This window comes from Gymnoscopelus microlampas, assembly GCF_963454915.1.
Source record: "Gymnoscopelus microlampas genome assembly, chromosome: 7".
Classification (NCBI taxonomy): domain Eukaryota; kingdom Metazoa; phylum Chordata; class Actinopteri; order Myctophiformes; family Myctophidae; genus Gymnoscopelus; species Gymnoscopelus microlampas.
The window spans coordinates 40726723-40750576 of NC_139944.1; the positions used below are offsets into that span (position 1 = coordinate 40726723).

At 44.6% G+C, this 23854-nt stretch overlaps 1 protein-coding gene across 6 annotated transcripts in view; it reads right to left on the reverse strand.

Annotated features, from left to right (window-relative positions):
- Nucleotides 1–23854, reverse strand: part of sulf2a (sulfatase 2a) — a gene marked incomplete at its 3' end in the record, with an annotated part of 54480 nt that overhangs the window by 21442 nt on the left and 9184 nt on the right. For 4 of the 6 annotated variants that reach the window (XM_084063068.1, XM_084063065.1, XM_084063069.1 and 1 more), the window contains one exon: nucleotides 2578–2839. In XM_084063068.1, the coding sequence (XP_083919194.1) occupies nucleotides 2578–2776 (199 nt within the window). In that variant the 5' untranslated portion in view covers nucleotides 2777–2839. Of the gene's footprint in view, nucleotides 1–2577; nucleotides 2840–6035; nucleotides 6243–6797; nucleotides 6926–23854 lie in introns of those variants that run through there. The other 2 variants (XM_084063067.1, XM_084063066.1) reach the window with 2 other exon arrangements.

Genomic DNA, 23854 nt, shown 5'->3' on the forward strand with positions numbered 1-23854 from the left:
TAATATCCATTTCAACCAGTATTTATAAAATGTATCCATACAGAGTCTTTACAGAGAAGGTCCATCTTGTATTGTCGTGTACAATGGCTATCCACTACCTCCTTGTTGGCAGGGTTTTGTCCAGCCACGTCCTGGTTATTACCTTCTTGCTGGCTACCAGTAATATTTGAAGAAGGTACTTATCCGGGGTGCAAAATTTGGTTGGTATATTACTAGGTAAATATTGCTAAAATTACACTCAATCTCAGATCTCATTATTGAGTTGATGTCTGATACAATCTCTAGACAGTAGGTTTGGATTACTGGACAATCCCAGAATATGTGAAAGTGGATCAGCCATTGTATTATTGCATTTTCTCCAGCAATTCCCAGATTCCGGTGTACCATTCTGTAAGTACTTTCTTCTTGGAGTAATAAAGAACCTAATCATGTTCATCCATGACAACTCTCTCCAAAGGCCAGAGCTAGAAGTGGTGGATAGTACATTACATATATTAAGCCATTCATCCTGTTAGGACCATGCCTGCCTCCTTTTCTCATTTAAGTTTAACATAAAAAGTGGCAGACTGTATAATATTTTCCAATTTTTTTGGGTCTTTATATTCTTTAAACCAGATATTTAGAGGAACCCTCATCCAATTACTTAATGTTTCTGAATGCATCGTATAAGTTTTATCACCCAGTATGGCTTGGAGGCGGACATCCAATTCGTCCAGTTCCACTTTCCATTTTTATCACTATCACAACAGCAAACTAGATAATAGGTATCTTAATTGTGCTGCTTTATAATAATCTTCCAGGCAAGGAAGAGACACGCCTCCCTCATATTTTGTAACTGTAGAGTTTTGAAACACACCCTAGGGTTTCAGATCTCTCCAAATAAACCTGGAGATCATTCGGTCAGTTATCAAACTGTTTCTTTGGGATTTTATCTATATTTATATTCTCATCATACATACCAAATATTAACGCATGTGATTTTGCGGTTGTATTATATCAGCATGGTGTAAGCCTCTGATTAGAATTCGATAGGAGAATGAGGTCCACATTTCTGCCTCACTGTCGCAACTTAACGTGGATAATGTCTGTGTATATGACAGACAGCGCAATTGTGTAAAATATATTATCTCTGGAGTCATGTAATCAAGATGTATCAGTCAGATACAATTTCACTTTGACCCATAGGGGCACCACAAATGCTACAAATGTCGCTGTTGCCAAAAAGTGCATTTTTAAACAGCAAGTTAGCCATAAATGTTCTTGTGAGTCATGCTACAATGACCGTCAGACAGGGTTTTCATACGCCAAACCGTTTACCGCTTGCCTGTAACTGCCTTCAAAAATGTGTGGCCGGGGCATATTTCTTATAAAAAACACCATATCCAATCATAACCAAATTGGAATCTCATGTTGAGGGGCCTCTATAGAGCGCACTTCCAAAACGTCTTTCACTTGTGCCCATAGGGGGTGCCACAAATGCAAACAGTTGCACCTTCCGTCGTATAAACTCTGTTACCCCCCGCAGCTTCCTCGTGTCCTGACTGCTGCACCCCACAGATGACCCAGCCCTGGGTAGGTGAGCATGATTTCTTTTTCTACAATTTTTTTAAATTTCTTTCCACAGAGAATCGAAATGGTGACAACTGCATGATCTGTTTTCAATCAAATTAAAATAGTGTCTGCGTGTGTGTGTGTGTGCTTCAGTGTGTGCGTGTGTAGACAGCAGGGCCCCCTCACCCGCAGCCCTTCCCCCACCCATTACTCCTCCAGTGAATGACGATGCACTGGAATATAGCTCCAGTAAATGGTAAAATGGTAAATGGTGCATTTATATAGCGCTTCTATCCGAAGCGCTTTACATTGATTGTGCCATTAACCCATTCACACACACATTCATACACCGATGGCGGAGGAAACCATGCAAGGAAGGCACCAACCTGCTCACCGGGAGCAATTAGGGGTTCAGCGTCTTGCTCAAGGGCACTTCGACACTAACTGTAGGGGAGCGGCCCAGCCCTAGTGCATCATGGTGTCATTAATTTCAGGTCAATACCCTTAAAAGTACAGAGTTCAGTAATCTGCACCCAAAATATGCCATAGCCATTGCCGATCAAAAATATGCCAAGACCAGATTCATTTTGTAATGGAATTGAGGTGCTTTGCTGATTAGCAATCCACCTCTGCATTTTATGCTGCATGTTCGGGTTCTTATAGGTTAGTCTACAATGAATTTATGAGTAATTTAATTGAATATTGTGGACGTAAGCTGTGCATCAGGCCGTCAACCAACCAGCACATTCACGATAATAGACAGTAATAACAACTTTACATGTCCAAGACTACCAAATATCAACACTATTCTATACAAGACATAACCTGTAATATGTGTCAGACAGTGTCACTAGGGGCTGATCGTAGGTCAGCGTAAGAAGACTTGTTCCAGAGGTAAAATTATCCACCTATCTCAATGTTCAACACTTTTCTTTGATCATGCTTTACAAAAACAATACCAGGGATCATCATCATTATGGATATTGGAAAAACAAAGACGTAGACGGCGTGAAAAGAGAGGCCCACCTAGCTCTATATCTTGATCGTCGGTGAGAATGAGGATGATGTTGGGACGGACATTGCGGATATGGCGGTCCCTCTGCAGGCGAGACCTGAGGCGATGTCCAGACAGATAGCCGGAGCCCTGGGCCAAAGGGAGGACGGAGACCAGAAACAGCAGCAGGAGAGGGAGAGGGAGAGGGGCCCTCGGCCCCCACCCTGCCATCTCTCTAAACCCTGCAGTAACCTCCTCTCTCGTCTAGAGACGCCTGCGGCTCACACACTTCACCTGGGAGATGAAAACACAACACACAGTAAACAGTCAAATCCTCAATGTTTAATATAGCTCTGAAAGTGTAAGAAATCTAAGAATGCAGTATGTACACGGCTATGCGGTAGTGTATGCAGCTAAAGAAGATAGTACATGATGGAGGTAAGAAAGGACAGAAACATCTGCATATACGGCAAGGCAAGGCGAGTTTATTTGTATAGCAAAATGCTTTACAGTTATAACCCATTCAATCCGGGAACGCATCTGTCTCACTTTTAGATTTCTTTGGCTATTCAAAAATAGCAGATATACAAGCTCATAGCGCGGCACCGAGTGCCGTGCTATGAGCTTGTAGATCTGCTATTTTTTTTTAATTGTGAAAATCTGTGAAAATCTTTGAATATATATATTTTTAAAGCGAACATTTGTAACTCAAATCTTTGCTTCTGGGGAGGTCCCTGGAACAAAATATTTTGAGATGGGGGTCCGCAGCCAAATACATATAAGTATAAGTACATATACGTTGGAGCACCACTGATATAACAACATAAGGTTTTTCAAAAAACTGTTAGGATTTAGAAGACATTTGTAGATGCGTTTGCCCGGATTTAATGGGTTAATATAGCTAAAGATTTATAGTTTTACTCATGTCAGTTGCACACTATCAGAATAAACTGGTATTTGTCCCACGTCCTGGGACGTACACGAATGAACTCGCGAGCGTTAGAGCACAGACTACCAGAGTATAGAGGGCACTAAGAGGTCTTTTTAGTGTTGTATACACACTGCACCTTTGAGAGATGACAGGCCTATCTGTAGTATCTGTAGTCTTTCATCTGCTCTGTCTCTCTCACTCATAAACACACACACACACGCACACGCACGCACGCACGCACGCACGCACGCACGCACGCACGCACAAACACACACACACACACACACACACACACACACACACACACACACACACACACACACACACACACACACACACACACACACACACACACACACACACACACACACACACACACACACACACACGCATGAGCACACACACAAACACAATGAAAAATAGCAGATGCAGGCCTTGCAGGGCCATTACAGGGTGCTCTTCCGTACAAATACCCCCATTTGGGCTGAGATCAGCTCGTTAATCAATCATTAATGATGCATTAGACCGGTGTCATTGGCTGGGTGTAATGATCTCTGTGTGTGATGAGCACAAGGCTGCCAGGCTGAGGGCTAATGGGCCTGGGCCAGGGGCCAAAACAGACCTCACCACCCTGGAGAGGGATGAGGGGATGAGACGGAGGTCAGAGGTCAAGGTGAGAAACACTAGGTGTAGAGAGGATGAGATGTGGGGGTAAAAAATATAAGGACACGGGTCACTGAACAGGGTGATAGAAACAGAGGAGAGAAAGATGGAGAAAGAGTGAGAGAGAGAAAGAGAGAGAGAGAGAGAAAGAGAGACAGACAGACAGACAGACAGACAGAGAGACAGACACACAGACAGACAAACAGACAGACAGACAGACAGAGAGGGAAGTTTAAGCTTATCCTAAATATGATAGGGATTGTTCGACAGGCAAAGTGCTGGAGAACAAAAATCCAGCTTTAGAGGAAAGTGAATCTAGGGAGCTGCTTCGTGTTATTGTTAACAGAATGATATGAAACAGCACAATGTTAATGTGACACTATCGCCAGGCACACTCTACAGTACATGTTCCATAAAAGTAAATTGCCTCTAGGTGTGCAGAAAATTGCCAATTCTGCCCTCCCTGTGTATGTTTAATAAAATGATTAATGTCAAGGCAACCACAATTCTCTTAATGAAGCTCTGCGTGCTATTTGCTAAAATCACACTGCCGACCTATTATCTCTTCTAATACAAGAATATCTGCAACTCATTCCCAGCATAGCCCCACTGAGTTTGCCATGGCAACTGTCTCACTGCAAACACAGAGAAGCACTCGCTTGATAATGTAGACCGTCTCTCTCCATCTCTCTCTCTCTCTCTCTCCCAGCCAGGTTCAAGGTTTCTTCCCATTAAAGGGGAGTTTTTCCATGCTGCTGTCACCAAGTGCTTGGCTCGCTCATCGGGGAATTGTTGGGTCTCTGTAAATTACCCACATGAACCCTCGCGTCCCTATTCTGGGCATGTCATAACATGCAAACATTCGGAAAAAATGGGCAAATTAAATGAAAATATCAGATCTACAATGTGACGTGTTAAGATTGTAGATATTTTCGACAAAGAGATTTGATGTAGAGGGAAAAAAGGAGGGGACCAAGTATAGACATCTGAGGACCCCGGTCAACAAAGTATAAGAGTTTAAGTGGTTCAATACTTCTCTATAATAATATAACATGTAAAGGGTCATTACATAACTTTGTGATTTGCCACTATATAAATAAAATGTATTAGAACTGAACAAAAGTAATCTCAACAAAAAGGGAAGTAACAACATGAGGTTCATATGGAGAGAGCAAAGATATTAAGTGATATAAACAGTTTCACTCCAAAATGTGAGTTAAATTTCTTCCTCTAGTCTTACACAATACCTTTGAAAATAAAGTTTCCTCAACTTCAAGCTATTGTTTGAAGCTTATAACATTTTGTAATGCTGTAACACAGTAGTTGTAACTGTGAAATACAACCCACTTAACATAATTTAACAGTAAATCATCATTTTAAAATGAAAGTATTTGCATTTGTTTCATGTCACACTATCATTCAGCGTGCCAGAGGTCTGACAAAAAACCTTCAATATTCAGAATTCAATGGGGTTTTATTTATTACATCTCATATACTAGGAGTACACAGACGTGTGTGAAAAACTAATTATAGCAACAATAACAAATATATATCTCAGCACATAATCAGAGCAGCCAAGACCAACACAATGACCGGGAAGTAAAATCCATTTTAACGTTGAATGTGTGTGTGTGTGTGTGTGTGTGTGTGTGTGTGTGTGTGTGTCTGCGCGCACCACAGGGAGAGTGCGGCTCTCAGAGAGGATGACAACAACAGCAGCCCATCTGCAGACTCCCTCAGCTGGGAGAGCGCACACTGCTTAACAACAACCTCACTGTTAGTGTTATGTCATTCATCATCATAACAACACCATGCACCCATGTGTGCATGGTGCGCATACAGTATCTGACGAGCACTTGAAATTTGAGGGAAGAGACAAGAAGTAATAATCGTTACCTCTTTAATCAGCTTCCCTAATGGCAAAGGAACCCAAGCCGTGTGGAACGTATCTCCAGGCACACTCACTGCAGATGAGGTGATGTGTGAGCCATCACGCCATGCCCGAATAAGTTCCCCTTGTCTGACACAGAGAGCCTTGCTGTTCCTCTCTGGACTAGGTTGTAGGCTAATGTGTCACTCGGTTAGGTCCTCCCTATTGCCCTCACTCCCTCATGTCCTCCCTCCTTAAAATCTTATCTCATATGCGCAGACAGAAGTGAAGTCATAGACCCACGCGCATCAAAACGCACTAATACGTGCACACGCATATGCACTCAAATGCCATGCATATGCATACACATACAAAGTGGGAGGGACGCGCGCACGCACACACACACACACACACACACACACACACACACACACACACACACACACACACACACACACACACACACACACACACACACACACAGAGAGGGAGAGACACACCAGCTGTGTTTGCTCTGGTTTAATTCCTGCTCTTCTCTGCAGGGCATGCGGTTGTTTCCCCTCAGGAATACATGAGCTCTGACCCTCAGCGGTGAGACTGTTTGAAATTCTCCCTGCATCTTTCTCTCATCCCCAACACCCCCCCTCCACCCCACCTCTCAAATTCTCCATCCCTCTCATGACTCGCATGGGTTGAAAACAAGGTACCAGCCGCAAGGAGAGCCGCAGGAAGAAAAAAAAGACAACGAAAACATGCAAACCCCGTTGAAGGAGAGTCAAATACTTAACCAGGTCTGTCTCCAAAACGGCGGTCTCCAGCGAGTATCAAAATGTCGTCCAGGACATTTAGGGACACAGAGAAGAATAGATTCCCTGTGTTCAAATTAAGACTGTCTACCACGAGTGCAGTGGTTCCTCCTTCTGGAGAAGATTCCTCTTTCAGAGAGGTTTTGCGGTAAGGGACGGTACTTCCTGTTGAACAGTTGTTTGTCTGTGCAAAGAAGCTGATGTTGGCAGAACACATGAAGGAAGTGTGCTTAATATAGCCATGAATTTACAAGAACCACCAGCACCATTTCTCACACATTGTACAGATCTATCTATAGTCAACCATGGTGAATATCGTGTTATTGACCGTTATACTTGGAACAGCAGATCTAAAAGCTCACACCGTGTCGCAGTGCGATGCGCTGTGAGCTTGTAGATCTGCGACACGATGCACAACCGCGTATAAATCAGGCAGTGGATATTTCCGTATGTCCCCCCCACCCCCCCATGAGGCCTCTTCTCCCTCCAGATAGGAAAATAAATTGGATTTACAGCCTTTTATCAGCTCTGACTCATACGCTCCTTTTGTTTTTGTCCCCCATCACTCTCTCTCTATCTTTTATCTATTCATATTGTGCCTCTCTACGGGTGGCAGATGCCACATGACAATATAAAGGAGTGAAAGTAGTGAAGCAGTTTCCAGCAAAAAGCCACAACTCCCTTGATGAGGATACTGTGTAATACGGAACATGGAAACAGATGATAATGAAACAGCCGATTGCAGCCAAGCCAATCCCTATGTCCGACAGACAACATGATGGTTTTGTGTGCTTTCATAAATGCCAATGGTAAGCCGCGTTGTTTCCATCGACTGCGGTGATTTAACACCCTGTTTCTGATACTTAAGACAGAAAGCTGCACAGATCAGCTCTTTGCACTAAGTGAGCGAACGGTGAGGCAGTAATGCTGATTCAGCCGCATCAGATAGAAACGAAAGTGGGAATTTTGCCATTTAGACAGAAGCACGGGACAACTCGAGTAAATGTGACTCTCAGCAAAACTCATTAAAGGCTTTGGAGAGAGAGAGGAGGAGGAGGAGTAGCGGGTAGAGATAGTGTGATATAGAGAGTACAGAATATAAGATCACACGGAATGTGCTTCTAAAAGCATGTTGGAGGATCAAAGATCATCTAGGTTATACTAACAGAGAGGAGCAAACTTTTACACTAAAGTCCTCCCAGCATAAAGAGCTCATCGGAAGGCAGCAGCACTGCAGCGTTTGATGAAAAGTTAATGCCGTCCATCTTTTATTGATAACACTGAATTATAAATGCCATGACAGCAGAGCTGGCCATGTCACAGTGTGGAGGATACGGTGGCGAGGTAGCGGCGGCTACTGCGCGAGCGAAGGGATGAAACACAGCCATGTGAGAGACAGACAGTTAGGTTACACTCTGCACAACACACACACAAGAACTGAATACACCAACTTTTACAGCCAAAGTGAGTAGTGGGGAGGAAGCCAACAAAGAGTATAAAAGCGATAAATCTTCCAAAGACTTTGCAGAGGCGTTAATGTACTTTTTTCCCCTTTATAAATAAAATACCTGGAGCTTTGATGTGGGCATAAAGTCTGATTCATGCTATCCGTACCCCTCACCCCCCCACCCCACCTCCGAGAGGGTGCGACCCTCAGAGAGAATATGAGAAAACCGGAGGAACAAAATAACATTTATTACATATTGCAGAAGCATGAGTCACAGCACACACTTGCAATTTAATCATGTCTGTCTCATAATGTGCGTGAAACCTGGAGGAAATAACCCACCACCATAAAGAAGTCATACTTCTCTATTCTCTCTATAACACATGTTCGAAGATGGTGAAAGTGCAAAACACACAGAGAGAGAGACAGAGATACATAGAGAGAGAGGCAGAGGGAGAGAGGGAGAGAGAGAGGGAGAGGGAGAGGGAGAGGGAGAGGGAGAGGGAGAGAGAGAGGGAGAGGGAGAGGGAGAGAGGTTGAGGGAGGAAAAACCTCAAGGCATAGAGTCTGGTGAGAACAAAGTGTGAGCATTTCCATTGCAGGCTGCAATGTTCCCCAAACATGAAAACTTGATTCACAGACCGAGGGCTCTGTTGGAAAAATAGAATGAAATGAGACTGAATGCAATAGTAGAAACCGCTGAATCTGTTTTGCATTCTCAACAGGAATTTTTCAGTCCAATGTCTATTGGTGCAGGCATGAAGGAAATGGCCGGGCAGGAATGTTTAAATAGACACATCCAGGCCTGAATGCAGCCCTGTTGCAACACCATCAAGCCAATCCCTTTGGTCATAATTGAGGCTGGCAGAGCTTTGCTAATGTGTGACTTTGTTCCCACTGGCCTGTATAGCACTGCGCTAGAATGTGCAAAATCTCCAAGGACCCTTGAATTTTCTAACAACAGTTGGCATTCAGATGCAAATCTTGCAACGGCATGCCTGTATGTCAGACTTTCTATAAGAGAAGAGTTTATGTGGTGTGTGTGCATGTGCGTGTGCATGCAGGTCCACATTTGCAGTGTGTGTATGTGTGCGTGTGTCTGTGAGCGTGTGTCTCTCAATATGCTTATGGGGCAGTATAGCAGTGCTGAACACTGTACAAAATGTATTTCAACAGTCACTGTCATCTTTCATCAAAAATTCCGTTCTCTCAAATCTCTGCTGCAGTATTAGAAGCCATGGAAACATACAAGTAACTTTAGAAGCTGGCCTGTCAGTCCACACAAATTAAATACACAACAGCTAAAAATAGCCATCATCACATAAGCTACATCCCAGGAACACAGCTGTGTCCCGAGTGGATTGTTCTACCCGATGACCTCTGAGCTTACTTCTCAATAAATGAGACAATGATTTAATCATGTCTAAAACAATGGCTCCTGATAATGTCAACGCGGCCCATCAGCGCTGTCAGGCCCCAGGACTGATAATGGCCAAATCCCATTCGATAACTCTGCACTAGCACTGTTCTTTGGTTTAAAAATAGGACCCACACCTTCCTTTGAGAAATGGGCTTTTACTTCCTAATAACGAACTTTAATAGTCGAGAATGACAGGAGATAGCGTTGAGGCAGATTCCATTCGCTGGGAAGATTTCATTTAGATTACCCCGAGGTTCTGATAAGCTCAGCACTCGGCACGCGGTCTAGCTTGTCAGGCGGAATCTGCACGGCAATTTTCCGTTTCAATAAGCCAACACAATAGAGCAATGGCCGCACTCTAAAAGGTGTGAGTTAAATGAATTTTTTGCTCACGATGAAAGGTCTCCTGTGTGAAATATTTTGTACTCAATTATAGTTAAACTCTGCCTGTGCGAGCGCACGTGTGTGTGTGTGTGTGTGTGTGTGTGTGTGTGTGTGTGTGTGTGTGTGTGTGTGTGTGTGTGTGGGGTGCGTGTGATGACACAGACTCTCCCTTTCATATCAGAAGGAAAGAGCTGCCCAGACGGTGAAATATGAATGTGAGAGTAATTTTAGAGTCCAACACATCATTAATTCTGCACCGAGTCTGGTTCTCTGTCTTTGAATGGGGTGTATCCGTGATGTGTTCTGGCTGGAACCATGGAACATCACACACACACACACGCACGCACGCACACACACGCACGCACGCTCGCGCAAGCACGCACGCACACACATATAAAGTCATACTTTAACCCATTAAGACCCAGAACGCATCTGTCATTTATAGATGCTAAAAAGCATTATTTTACACTTTGGCTATTCAAAAATAGCAGATCTACAAGCTCATAGCGCGGCACCGAGTGCCGCGCTATGAGCTTGTATATCTGCTATTTTTGAAAAATCGTGAAAATCTGTGAAAATCTTTGAAAATATATATTTTCAAAGCAAACATTTTTAACTCAAATCTTCGCTTCTGGGGGACCCTGGAACAAAATATTTTGAGATGGGGGTCCGCGGCCAAATACATATCATTTTGGGGGTCCTTGACATGAAAAAGATCTAGCGCCACTGATATAGAAACATACGTTTTTCAGAAAACTGTTGGGATTTAGGAGACATGTAGAATCGGCTTCAGGTCTTAATGGGTTAAATCACACCGAGCTGTATGAAGCTGCATTTAAGTTGCATGAAACTAGGTTGTTCACAAGAGATTTGATGAGACGGGTCCAAATGCACTGACGCAGCTCCATCTGGGGGAGGCGCCCTCTGTTACCAGGCCAACCAATAATAAATTCCAGCTCAGTAAGGCTAAGGCAGATGACGATATAAGGGAGTTGTGTCAATGTTAGCTCTACATAATGACTAGAGCTTCAGAATGACTGGGGAATGAAAGCATCGGCTGTTCTGGAGGCTAGATGCGGGGGGGGAAAAAGCGAGATTCCGTGACGGAGAGTGAACGTGCACTTGGATGGTCTTGTATTTGATACTAGTGTGAAAACATTTGTTGTTTATTTATAGTTTATTTATCACAGAGTGGAGAGCATATAGTTTTATACATACAGCATACAGCAGTGGTTTCCAAACCTTTTAGCTCAAGACCCAAAAGAGAAAATAGCAGATCTACCAAGCTCACAACGCGGCGCGAAGCGACGCGTTGTGAGCTTGTAGATCTGATATTTTCACTACTTCTTAACCATTTCTTAAAATGTATTTAAGGAAATGATTAGATTTTTTAATTTTATATATGAAATACTTTTGAAAAATGTTGGAATTGTTTTTAATTGATCAAAAGTTGGGATTTGTTTTGTTTAAAGTTTTCAAAATATTTAAAAATATTTTTTAAATGCAGAAAACGAAGAAAAAAAAGGGATAGGCCAATTTACTTGTGACCCAAAGGGTCCCGATCCAATGTTTGTGAAACAGTGAACTACACAGCACATTACTGCCAGACATGACGCTTTATCCATTCCAAACCCTTATCATTCACTCTAGCCCTAAAACTAATCCTAATTCAATGCCTTATCCTAACCCTAAGATAAGGGGTTTCCCGCTTTCAAAACTAGCGAAAATGCTTTCATGTCATTTTCTTGTAACCATGCAATATTTGTCTGTGTGACCTCTGTCCTTATGGTTACAACTTAAAGTAATTAAGCTTAAAATAATTTGATGACCGGCAGAGTCTCCAGTAGGGGACTCAAAGAGTCCCTTCCCCACACCCCTGCCGTACGCTCTAAGTAGCCTGGGCAGCATATCTTTTCGTGTCTATGATCCGGTCGGGAGTGGAAGTAACTCTACGTCACCAGGCGCGTCATCCGCGTCATCAGGTGGCCGGATGGGCATATCCGGAAAGACGTCACCCCAAAATAGGTCAGTCCTAATAAAATCCTTGATGCGGCGTAGTTTAGCTTATTTTTTAAATATAAATGTGCGTGCACTATCCGGAGACTATTTAGCATCTATATTATCTCACAGGGAAATTCTATTCCATTTAAATAGGGATTGGGGAACCAAAACAAAGCGGCTGGGCAGAATCCGGAAAGAGAATTATTATTATTTTTTTTTTTTTAGTAGGCGTGGCCTAGACCGGATCATATGGGTCTTTAGTAACGCATACCAGGCTTTCCTCCGAGGTGGAAAGACTGGTGACGCGAGGTTACGCTCTAAAAGACCCGGTCATCAAATGATTGGCTTTGGAATGTGACAAAAAACAAAAAAATCTCCATGAATTCAAGGCTTCATGGGGTGTGTAATTGATAGAAAATAAGTTTTCTATTTGGGTGAACTACTCCTTTAAGCTTACAGAAACTCAGATGCGTACAAATGCATGCAGGAAGCCTTTCCTGCACGTACACTCCACATGGTACATTATCTTCTAAATGTTTCCTATATCACAGGGAGGGATGCAATGCTGGATGATTGGAGAGGTGGAAATAACGAGGAGGCGAGGAAGGAATGGAGCAAGTGGAAATGGAGCAAGTATGATGATGGTGTCAGTTCATACAAAAGGCCCAGTCATTAAGTGATCTCAATGCAGAACAAAGAGCGCGGACAGACTCCCTGCATCTGCTCTGTTGACTGACTATAAATGTACACCACGCTCGCCCTTGTGCCTGTATGGCACACACAAGCACACTCACACACACTCACACGCACGCACGCACGCACGCACGCACGCACGCACGCACGCACGCACGCACGCACGCACGCACGCACGCACGCACGCACGCACGCACGCACGCACGCACGCACGCACACACGCACGCACGCACGCACGCACGCACACACACACACACACACACACACACACACACACAGTCACACACAAGGCACGCAGTCACACACACACAAACTCACACATGCATACAGTACTTACATTCACAGAGAGACGTAGAGATACTGTAAATACCAGCTCGAATATGGAAACGTATAAGCAATAGCATCTACACATAATTTATGCACACACAACAACAGTAGATACACACCCAGACACACAGAATAGCATCGGCAAACATACTGTACAGCATGCACACAAACACACACACACACACACACACACACAGACACACACACACACACACACACACACACACACACACACACACACACACACACACACACACACACACACACACACACACACAGATCCACACACTGCCTGATACACACAAAAGCGCGTATCAGATTCTAAACCTCTGTCTCTCTCTCTCCAACGAGACAGGACACAAAGGCGAGAACAACAGCCAAGCTAATTATCTCTGAAATCTGACGGAAATGAGCAGCATGAACAGCAACATTTGAATTGAAATTGCCCGGCCTCAGTCGTGGTGGAGGGGACATCTCACAGCTACTGTCTGCTGTTTTTTTGGTCTCATTCTAGTTTAACAAACTAACACAAGCCAAGATATCCCTCATAATGAGCTTGGGCTGCTGCCATACCGCAATAACACTGTCACAAAACTGTTGCAGAAGGGACTATTCTGTGACACCACCACCATCAGCTCTGAATTGAAGTCACCCTTGCCGGCTTAAGGGACCCGGTTTAAAGCCCTTTCTACTCTTCTCCTCCACCGTCCTGTCTTGGGTTCCTCGCTCTGTCTCCAGCAGCAACGGGAGCGGCATGCGGGGGCTAGCGTGGTGGTCTGTGAGTTTTTGTGAGGGTGGGGGGGGTTGGTGAGGGGGGGGTCTCCATACGGGGCCCCCGCGGCTGTGTGGGCTGACCCTGAGAGGTCATGGCATTTACCCCCCCCCCCCCCCCCCCCATCTGACACCACCTCCCAGCCCCCCTTCCCCACACCCCTGCCGTACGCTCCAAGAGAGACGAAAAAAAGGAACATGGAGAGGTGGTACAGAGAACACCAACAGAGGTCTGATTGTCCCCAAATCGAGTTCAGCACCCCCATCACCAGCCCCCCGAAACCCCAACACCCCCACAGCCCCCTGTGGCCCCGCCTCTGAGGGGTTTTAAGGCTGAGGCGAATGAGAAACTGTCAATGGTGTTTTGTAAATACTTTAGCTGTTTGGATGGGTTTATTCAGAAGTCTGGGGGGAGAACTATGGCCTGCTTCACAGTCCGCAAGCGTTCTCCCTTTTCCTGCGCTATTGAATTTCTGTATGGGAAAGCCATTTGTGATGTGTCCGACAGAGAGAGAGAGAGAGGTTCAATCGCCTGTGTCTCCACGACAGGGGCCTGACAGCTGAAACAAGCCAGTGAGCTGGTGGACAGGGCAGCCTGCTGAGTGATGGCTGTTCCTTATTGGCACTTATTGACGAGAGGCAAAGCCCTCCTACCGTGTGTCACATCTCAACTAAACGGATTACAGACAAATCAACCGGGGCTCATTGTCCTCCTGGCCTAACCACCTCAGTCAGACCCTTAACACAGCCAACTACCTTGTACGTAACACCGTCGCGACCGTAGGTCCAACGAGAGCTAACCAACGAGAGCTATCCATCAATCGCCGCCGATCAAAAGGTAGCATCTGAAAAAAAGCATGATGTGACAAGCGCCACTAAAATGGTCAGCAGCGCTAATCTAAACCAAAAAAAGATATTTAGAAGGAGATTGCAGTAGAACCCGCTGTGATCTGCACTCCAGGCACAGCTCCTTATTTCCATTTCTACCCATGTCAGTAAAATTAGATCAGCATATACTCCACAGGACCCAGAGGTTTTAAACTGTCATCTGTTCTGTTTTAATTACATCCTATTTCTCTTTTCCGTCATCAAATTAGCGCCTGCAGTGGGGACCGCTGCTAATGGCCTCAACTTAATGATGATTACCGACAATATCGGTTTCAAAATTTTGTAAACAACTGCCGCCCGCCTCGTGGATAAATTACAGAGCCCGGATAAATCAATAAACTGGAAGTGAGCTACTGTCATAACTACCGCACAGGTTATTATTTTTAAAGACTTGGGGTTATTCTACTTGGCTTTAAAAAAAACATGGGCTCATGTTGACAAGGCCCTTGGGGAGAAAGGATGTTCAAACCCGCAGGAGGGCCACTTGTAGTACTGGGCTGAGGATCATGGTTGTCAGCTGCCTCCATTACTGGCTTCCTCCACACATCCCAAAGCTGGATAACATGGGAATGCCTAATGGGAATATAGGCACCACGGGGACCATCTTATCTGGTGTTAAGCATGCCCTTGGGGGAGTAGAGAGGCAAAGACCTCTGGTTTACTTTGTCACTCTTCCCTTTCTCTGTCAAAACCCCCCCCCCTCTCTCTCTCTCTCTCTCTTTTGCCGGCTTTCTCAAAACCTTTGTTGAGAGATTATGGGGTTTTACAAAGGCACACCCTGTTTTCCTCAGCCCCTCAACCCCCCGTCGGACCAACATAGGGGGTTGAGACTGGCGTACAGAGGGGGAGACCTCCACACAAAGATGTGAATTACGGAGGTTCTCGATGTATGCCCACTTATATGCCCTCCATTTGCCCTGCTCAGAAACAGACATAGACATAATTCAACAACAATGATTTTCCCACTAGGGCACAGTGCCAAAGCCTTATGGCTGATTTGTGAAGTTTAAAGTAAAAAAAGGAGGGGAAAGAGATCATTTAGTGTTTATATTGTTTTTTTTTTGCACAACTCTCCTTTTTCCTTTAATTCTCCACGTCTATACACAAGAATCCTCCAGGCTTATACAGTCGAGCAGAATGAAAACCCAGATGACTGCAGGTGAAACCGCAGCAGTGTGTAACCACATCGAGTCAACAAACGAGGCCCACATCCATCTCTGCTGTGAGTACAGGCTGTCTCCTCCTGCACGGGTCCATATCCATCTCCCTCTGCCCCCTCCCCGGGACAGATGCCCAGACAGTCCATCTGTCTGTCCTGACCTGTGCTCGGGACCGTGGGGGGAGCCTAAGTGGCCTAGGAAAGCGGCCTTTGGCACTGTGCCCACTCGTTAATGACAGTTGGGCTGCCTAACAGCTCTGGATGTCTCTCTGTGGCGCTATAGTATTGATATTGTGTAAGGTTGCATTGAGCCAGGCAGCCTTTTAATGAAGGTTCAGATTGATCAGGCAGCAGGTTTCTCCCTCTGCTCCAAATGATACTTATGGACAGAGTTTAGCTGTCCCTGTGGAGACGGCCTTCAGATCTATGGCAGGGACAGAAATGAGAGTGACACGAGTGGCACACACACACACACACACACACACACACACACACACACACACACACACACACAGAGAATGAGAAAATAAAGGCTTTAAGTACTAATAGTGAGTCTTCACATTGCTGGTCATGAAATGGTGAAGGAGCATGTGATTCTCTCCATAATAATAATAAGAAACACCCGATTAACTGCCGACCCTGAAATGTTAATGTGCTATTAAAATTTATAGAAAACAGAGATAACAGAGGAAGTGCTACATTTACAGCAAAGTCAAGTTAAACCCAAGCAAGGAAACTAATCTAAAATTTAAATCAAGGTTACAAATGAAAATTTGTCCTGAAGCCTGCGTTTAGACACAAATACAGGCACGCACACGCGCGCGTGCACACACACACACACACACACACACACACACACACACACACACACACACACACACACACACACACACACACACACACACACACACACACACACACACACACACACACACACACACACACACACACACACACACACACACACACACACACACACACACACACACACACACACACACGCCACACAACACCACAGGGGAAATTATGTAGATTTAAGTACTGTTGTTTCTCCATGTAGTACTGGCTGAACTAGCAGCAGTAATTTGACTACTGGAGAGGTAAACAACATTAGGTAGAATCACGGATACCGTAGCTTAGAATGACAGACTTAAGAGAGAGAGGGAGAAACAGTGAGTGAGAGAAATTGAGAGAGAGAGAAGCAGAAAAAGAGAGGGAGAGAGACACACCTAAAACTACTTGTTAACCTCTGGTGTCATCTCACTCCCCAGCAGCAGACCCCTCCCCCTCCACCCCCATCCACCCACCTGCCTCCTACCACAGTAACCACAGTCTCATGTCAAGGTCATGGCACAGGGGGCTGGAACTCCACTCTTTCCTATTAGCTCTCCATTAGGCTCCTGTCAGGGAGGAAGCCGGCTGTCAGCCCCCCTGCGGCTGTGATCCTGACCCTCCCTCAGCCTCTTAAGCCCCCCCCCCCCCCAGCCTCTGGGATCAACGGTAGAGAATGAGAGGGACGGAGATGGTGTCTAACTCGCTTTAACTGCTTTTCCACGGCTCTTATTTGTGAAGGAAGCCGGCCGACTGTTTCAGTGTCTGAATGCATGGCGGATCAGAGGAATGCCAGAAGGCAACGTGAGACAAAAAGACAAAAATGTCATACGCACTTGATTTGCTCGAGGAAAACATAGGCACACAAGATGATGCTCCCCTTGCTGCATATTTGCGACTGAGCGCCTGCTCATCACCCTTTTCTCTTTCCTTCTTTCTTTCTTTCTTTCTAGATGGATAGATAGACCTTTATTGATTCCTGTGGGGAAATAGACCTTTATTGATTCCTGTGGGGAAATACATGTGTCATAGCAGCACAACAGCACGCATGAAACAACAGGACTGATACGGGTAAGAGAGTAGAGCGATACAACTAAGATTCAAACAAATAAATAAAAGTAGTAGTAGTTGACTTAAGAGTCTGACCTATCCATCAGCACTAACCGCATAATAAACTAATAAACTAATCGCATAATGCATAAATTATTGCTAAATATAAATATAGCCGGAAGTATAATGTACAATCTATCAGCAGAATATTAACACATCGCTATCGTCCATGAATGGATTAATTTTCTCTACCCTGCGCAGCCATTAAACATGAATTAGCAGAGCTTTGATAAAGTTCATCACCCCTGCGTTGTAATTAGTGCTGTGTCAGAGGACGGAGATTAGGGCCCCCCCCCCCATTTCGCTAATAGAGTAATTACCACACTGGCAGCCATCTCGCCCTCCCTGCCCCCAACCTCCACAACCATCTTCACCCGCAACACCCCCCCCCCCCCCTGCCCCCCCTTTATTGGACCCCTCTCAGTATCGCACCATTCATTCTGCTCAGACAGACCATAAAGCATGGGACGGGACAGGAGATATACCCAGCCATTCATCCGTGGGGTAAAGGGGGGGATTATAGGTGCCTATAACCTTTTACCGCAAATCGCATAGATCGAAAAGGTCAATCAGATTCATGAGGAAAACGTCGCAGATGGATGTCCGCCGGTAATGAACAGCGTGTAGCACAGTGTGCCAAGAACCGCTGTTGCACTCTCCAACATGTGGAGTGGATGAGCACTAAAAATAAATGGTGGAGGGAGAAGCCAATTCAATGTGCTCATAAAACAGCCAGTAAATTCATAGGATAAGTAGGCATAGGGACAGGGATATATTGCCTTGGTTTAGAGTGGGACAGAGGAACACCGATTTAACGTTTTACTATTGAGAGGATTTCAATTAATGATCCCTTCATCGTACACCAAGAGATGTACTGATAATACTGTAAGCAAAAGACCCACGGCACCGCAACCCAAATCCTGGCCAATACTGATTAAGTGGTTAGAGGGAGGACACTGGACAGTGATGGCTTGTGTGACCCTCGATGCGCCTTAACCACCACAGCTGTGTTTAAGAGCTATTAAAGCAATTTTCTGAACAGCGGGAGAGTAGAGGGGATCAGAGAAGACAGCCCTTTTGTCGAATTTAGATGAAACTTCCTTTAAGCACTTCCAACACAGATAGTAGCTGAGTAAGCTGAGTGTTGAAGCAAGTGAGCAGAGCACGGGGGATTCGTTCAGCATGCAATATAGATACTGTACATGCCCACAGCGGCACAGACTATAGCACAAAGGCACCTGATGAGGAGCATGCACACTGTACATTTTCTCTCGCACGCACACGCACACACACACACACACACACACACACACACACACACACACACACACACACACACACACACACACACACACACACACACAAAAAGACAGGATGATGATGGGAGCTGTAAGGAACAGAGACCAAGTGCAGACACTCTAAGCTGTTCCTGTGTCTGTACCAGGAAGCCTGGCTAGAATATTGAGGGGGCATCTCTGTGTGTGGCAGGTTGGCCCACTCACAGGGGGGCTTTATTGGGGTGCCATCCCGAGCAGCGGGCAGCATGCCCAATGTTGACAAAGCCTGGTATCGCCTGCTGTCAGCCCATTCTGTGCGCGCCCGGCGGAAAGAATCAATTAAGCCGAGCTTCACAACAGAGCACTTTAATATTTGACTTTTAATCAGTGAGCAGAAGGCAGACAGGGACACGTGGAAGAGAGGAGCAAGTGGGCCCAAGCTTTCCATCTTATTGATGTGGAAAATGAGGGTTGAGGAAAGAAATGTCGCACAGGCCAGTGCAGAACACACTCTGGGAACAATCTGCCACCATCAACAGAAGTCTCTCAGAGAGAAAACAGGTCCTCGTTGTCAATCGCAAGCCATTAAAGCTACAGGCCGTGACTTTTAATGAATAAAATTTAATTTTAAAGGGATAGTTAAAAAAAAACTTTTTTTCTATCAATTAGTCACTCCATGGAGACTTGAATTCATGATTTTTTTTTCTTCTAATTTGATGTCCAGCGGACTGATAGGCAGCGGTTCCGGTAGGAGACACAAAGGAGATTCTTTGTGTCTCCTACCGGAACCGCTGCCGGTCATAAAGTTATTGGCTTAGGAATGCGACAAAAACAAAAAAATATCCATGAATTCAAGTCTCCATGGGGTGACTAATCGATTGCAAAAAAGTCATTTTGGGGGTGAACTATCCCTTTAATCTGTATGAGTATGTTAATACAATATAACTAGCACATCTGCTGGTTGAAGGTGGTCTCCCTACTCTTCCATTGAGACATTTAGACCCTGGTGTCAGGTAGATGCAATACCCTCTTTATTGCATTTTTTGGACATAATTGCAATTACCTCTCCCCTTCAGGGGAAGACATAAAACTTAAAAACAGATTGTAGCTTTAAGGTGAACCTTATGCAACCAGCTGCAACAAATCAGTGAGAAACCTCACATTTCTCCTGTGCTGACACAATCAGGGCTCTCTGTGTGGAAGGGACAGCGGTCGGGAGGAGAAGAAAATATAATCTGTGATGTTGGTGCGTGCCTGCTGAACCTAGCCTTTGAAGAGGATCTCTGGAAGACTGGCTGTTTATTGCTTAATGTGTACTCTGTCATAAGATAAAGATGGAGTTGTGCGCTGAAAATAGCAGATCTACCAGCTCACAATGCATTGTGATGGGATGCATTGTGAGCTCATAGATCTGCTATTTTCGGTGGGTGACTCTGCCGTACAATTAAGCTAAAAGATTATCCAGGACCGCCAAAGGCCCCTTCCGCTAGTGTGAGGAGGATGGAAGGTGGGCGGCGAACTGTGCCCTCATACTGTGGTTTTGAAGTGGAGATCAGGCCTCAAACAGAATAGTGCATCATTCAACTGTCTTCTCCTGCCGCCATCACACAGATATGAGAGAATGCCTCTTCTGTGCTAGATCTGAAACCTTCCTTCCATGTGGCAAGCCACATTATTATCGCTTCTTCAAATGCACCTGTAAACTACCAGGGCATTGTTAAGCACCGTTCTACCTGATGGTTAATCTAGAAGGAAAGCTGATTATAGCTCCACAGGCTGATGTTTTTGTCAGTGATTCTATGCCAGGCAGCTGTGCAGATAATATGGCTCCACATCTGCTGAGTGCTGCTGCTGCTCCAGTTGCTACTGTTGTCGTCCAACTGTTCTCACAGGATGAAACAAATCACATCAACGCCGCAAACATGCTGCCTTCTCACTGGTCAGTAGCCAGCAGCACCAAAGAAACACTATCCAGCCATGGTTTACTCGGCCTACATGTGCACAACAATATATTTTCCACCTTCTTCTCCCAATTTAGTCGTTATGCCAATTCCCAATTTTCCCAAATATATCCACACGGTGTGTCACTGCTAAGCCTTACAATTGGTGTGTGGGAGGGTGTAGATGAGCATGTGTCTCCTACGATACACATCACCAGCCGCTTATTTTCACCTGACAGTGAGGAGTTTCAGGGAGGTTATGTAACGCATGCTGAGGAACACGTTAGCGTACCCAGTTTCTCTCCCTGCCAAACAGGCGCACCAAACTAACCAATAGGAGTCGTTAGTGGAGTGAAGTCGTAGTGACAGAGATCGCCCTCTCTGCCCAGCTTACAATACTAGTAACTAACTAATTAACTAACTAAATAAATAACACTCAGTATTGTACTCTGCAGTAGCTAGCATCATTAATCCTCATGTGAATGTCCATCATATAATATCAACCAAGACATTGTTCACAGGTTTTCTTTGAAGTTCCAATTGTATCTAAATCAGAAGCCAAAAAATCTTTTATGTTTAAATCTCATTCTGACTGGAACGACCTACCTGTTCATACTCATTCAATAACTGCGCTGTCCTCTCACCTTAAGATTACCTGTTCATGTTTTGAATCATTATAACAGATCTATGACGCAATAATTCATATACGTGCTATACTGTTGTTATTGTTGTAGTTATTGTTGTGTTGTTTTTCGTTTTGTTTCTTTTGTCTGGTTGATCTTGTTTGAATTGTCTGTAAAATTGTTTTGTCTTAATGTATGAAGTAAATTTTATAATTTGGACCCCCTTGAAAATGAGATGGTTCATCTCAAGGGGTTATTCCTAACAAAGAAATGTCAGACATAACCATCATAAAACCATTACCCAAAATCCAATGTCCAAAAGAACATAAGGATTATAGACCCATAGCTCTTACTTCAGTGACCATGAAATCACTGGAAAGAATACTGTTGCAACATCTTGTGAGTATAACTAAAGACAAATTTGACCCCTGTCAGTTTGCTTATAAGAAAGGTTGCGGTACAGAGGATGCGGTTGTCACACTGGTCCACTTCATTACAAAACACCTAGATAAGTCTAATAAGAATCATGCAAGGGTGCTGTTCTTAGACTTCTCTTCAGCCTTCAATACAATACAGTCTGATATTCTGGTGTCAAAGATGGTACAGTTGGAACTGAATCCATACTTAATTCACTGGTATGCTTCCTTCCTTACTAACAGAGTACAGAGGGTGAAAGTGAACAAAACCCTCTCCTCAGCATTAACCACTAATGTTGGTGCTCCCCAGGGTTGTGTAAGCTCAGCTGTATTGTTCACCCTTTATACTGACAGCTGTAGTACTGAGAAATGTCTGTCTGAATGTCGCACTGACAAGCCAGACCAATACATTCTAAAGTACTCTGATGATACAGTTTTGATTTCTCTTTTGGATAGTTCCAGTGATCCTGGACTGCACCAACACAGAGTAAATAAGGTGGTGGAATGGAGTGATAACAACGCTCTTATCATTAACACAAAAAAGACAGAAGAGATTGTTTTTGGTGCCCCACTAGAGATACACAGATCCCCTATTACTATTCATAGTGAACAGATCAACCAGGTATGTTCGTATACATACCTAGGAGTAGTAGTGTTTTTCACTTCTGTTATTATGAGTGTCCTGCAGTACTGTAGTACCACCTGGTATGGATGTCTGTCTGTAGCTTTAAAGTCACAACTGCTGCAACAACTGAACATTTGTTCAAAGATTGTTGGACAACCACTTCAGAGGCTCTATACATCTACGTATGATAACAGTATGATAAGGTTGGCAAGGAATATCACTTCAAACACTAGCCATGCTTTGTATGGAGAATATAGGTTGCTGCCTTCAGGAAGGAGATACGGTGTTCCTACATACAATAAGGTCAAACTGAAGAGGTCCTTTGTCCATCAGACGACATTGAGGCTTAATCAGGAGTTATAAGCCAGGGGTAGGCTGAGTGGTGGACATTGCTCTTGTCTTTGCATGTCTTTATGTATGTATTTGTATTTTGTTGTTTTCTTGTGTCATGTCAAATGTGTGTACTGTTATATGTCGCATACATGGCTGTTTCTGGGTCGCAAGACAAATTTCAGTGCAAACTGACAATAAAGTATTATCGTATCGTATCGTATATCGTATCTTCCTTGCTCCATTAATCTTTTTTCCAGTCTCTCTTGTCCTGGACAGATGATCAGCACATCTGCTGCATTCAAACCTGTGCGCAGAAGGACACTAACAACTGACTTTGATCATGCCTACATTGTGTGTGTGTGTGTGTGTGTGTGTGTGTGTGTGTGTGTGTGTGTGTGTGTGTGTGTGCGTGCGTGCGTGCGTGCGTGCGTGCGTGCGTGCGTGCGTGCGTGCGTGTGAGAAGATGTACAGTATGCCTCAGCTGGTGCAAAAACAACCTCTCTCTTTCCTGGCAAATAGAAATGCAAATCTCAGGGAACCACAGTAAGGTGATATGACCATGAGTTACAGAAAGGCGATATGGACACAGTATGTGAATTGCCTCAGACAGTGAGGAATCTATTCCCTGCGGTAAAAACAGCTACAGTGTTGACACTAGCCCGCTGTGGAGTTTTCCCCCCCATCTCCCGTGTGGTCTGTGGGATCCATAGTGATAGTAACACTAACTAGAGTCTGATTAGTAAGCCTACGGGCCACTGGAAAGCACCACTGAACAATGGGTAGCACACAACCCA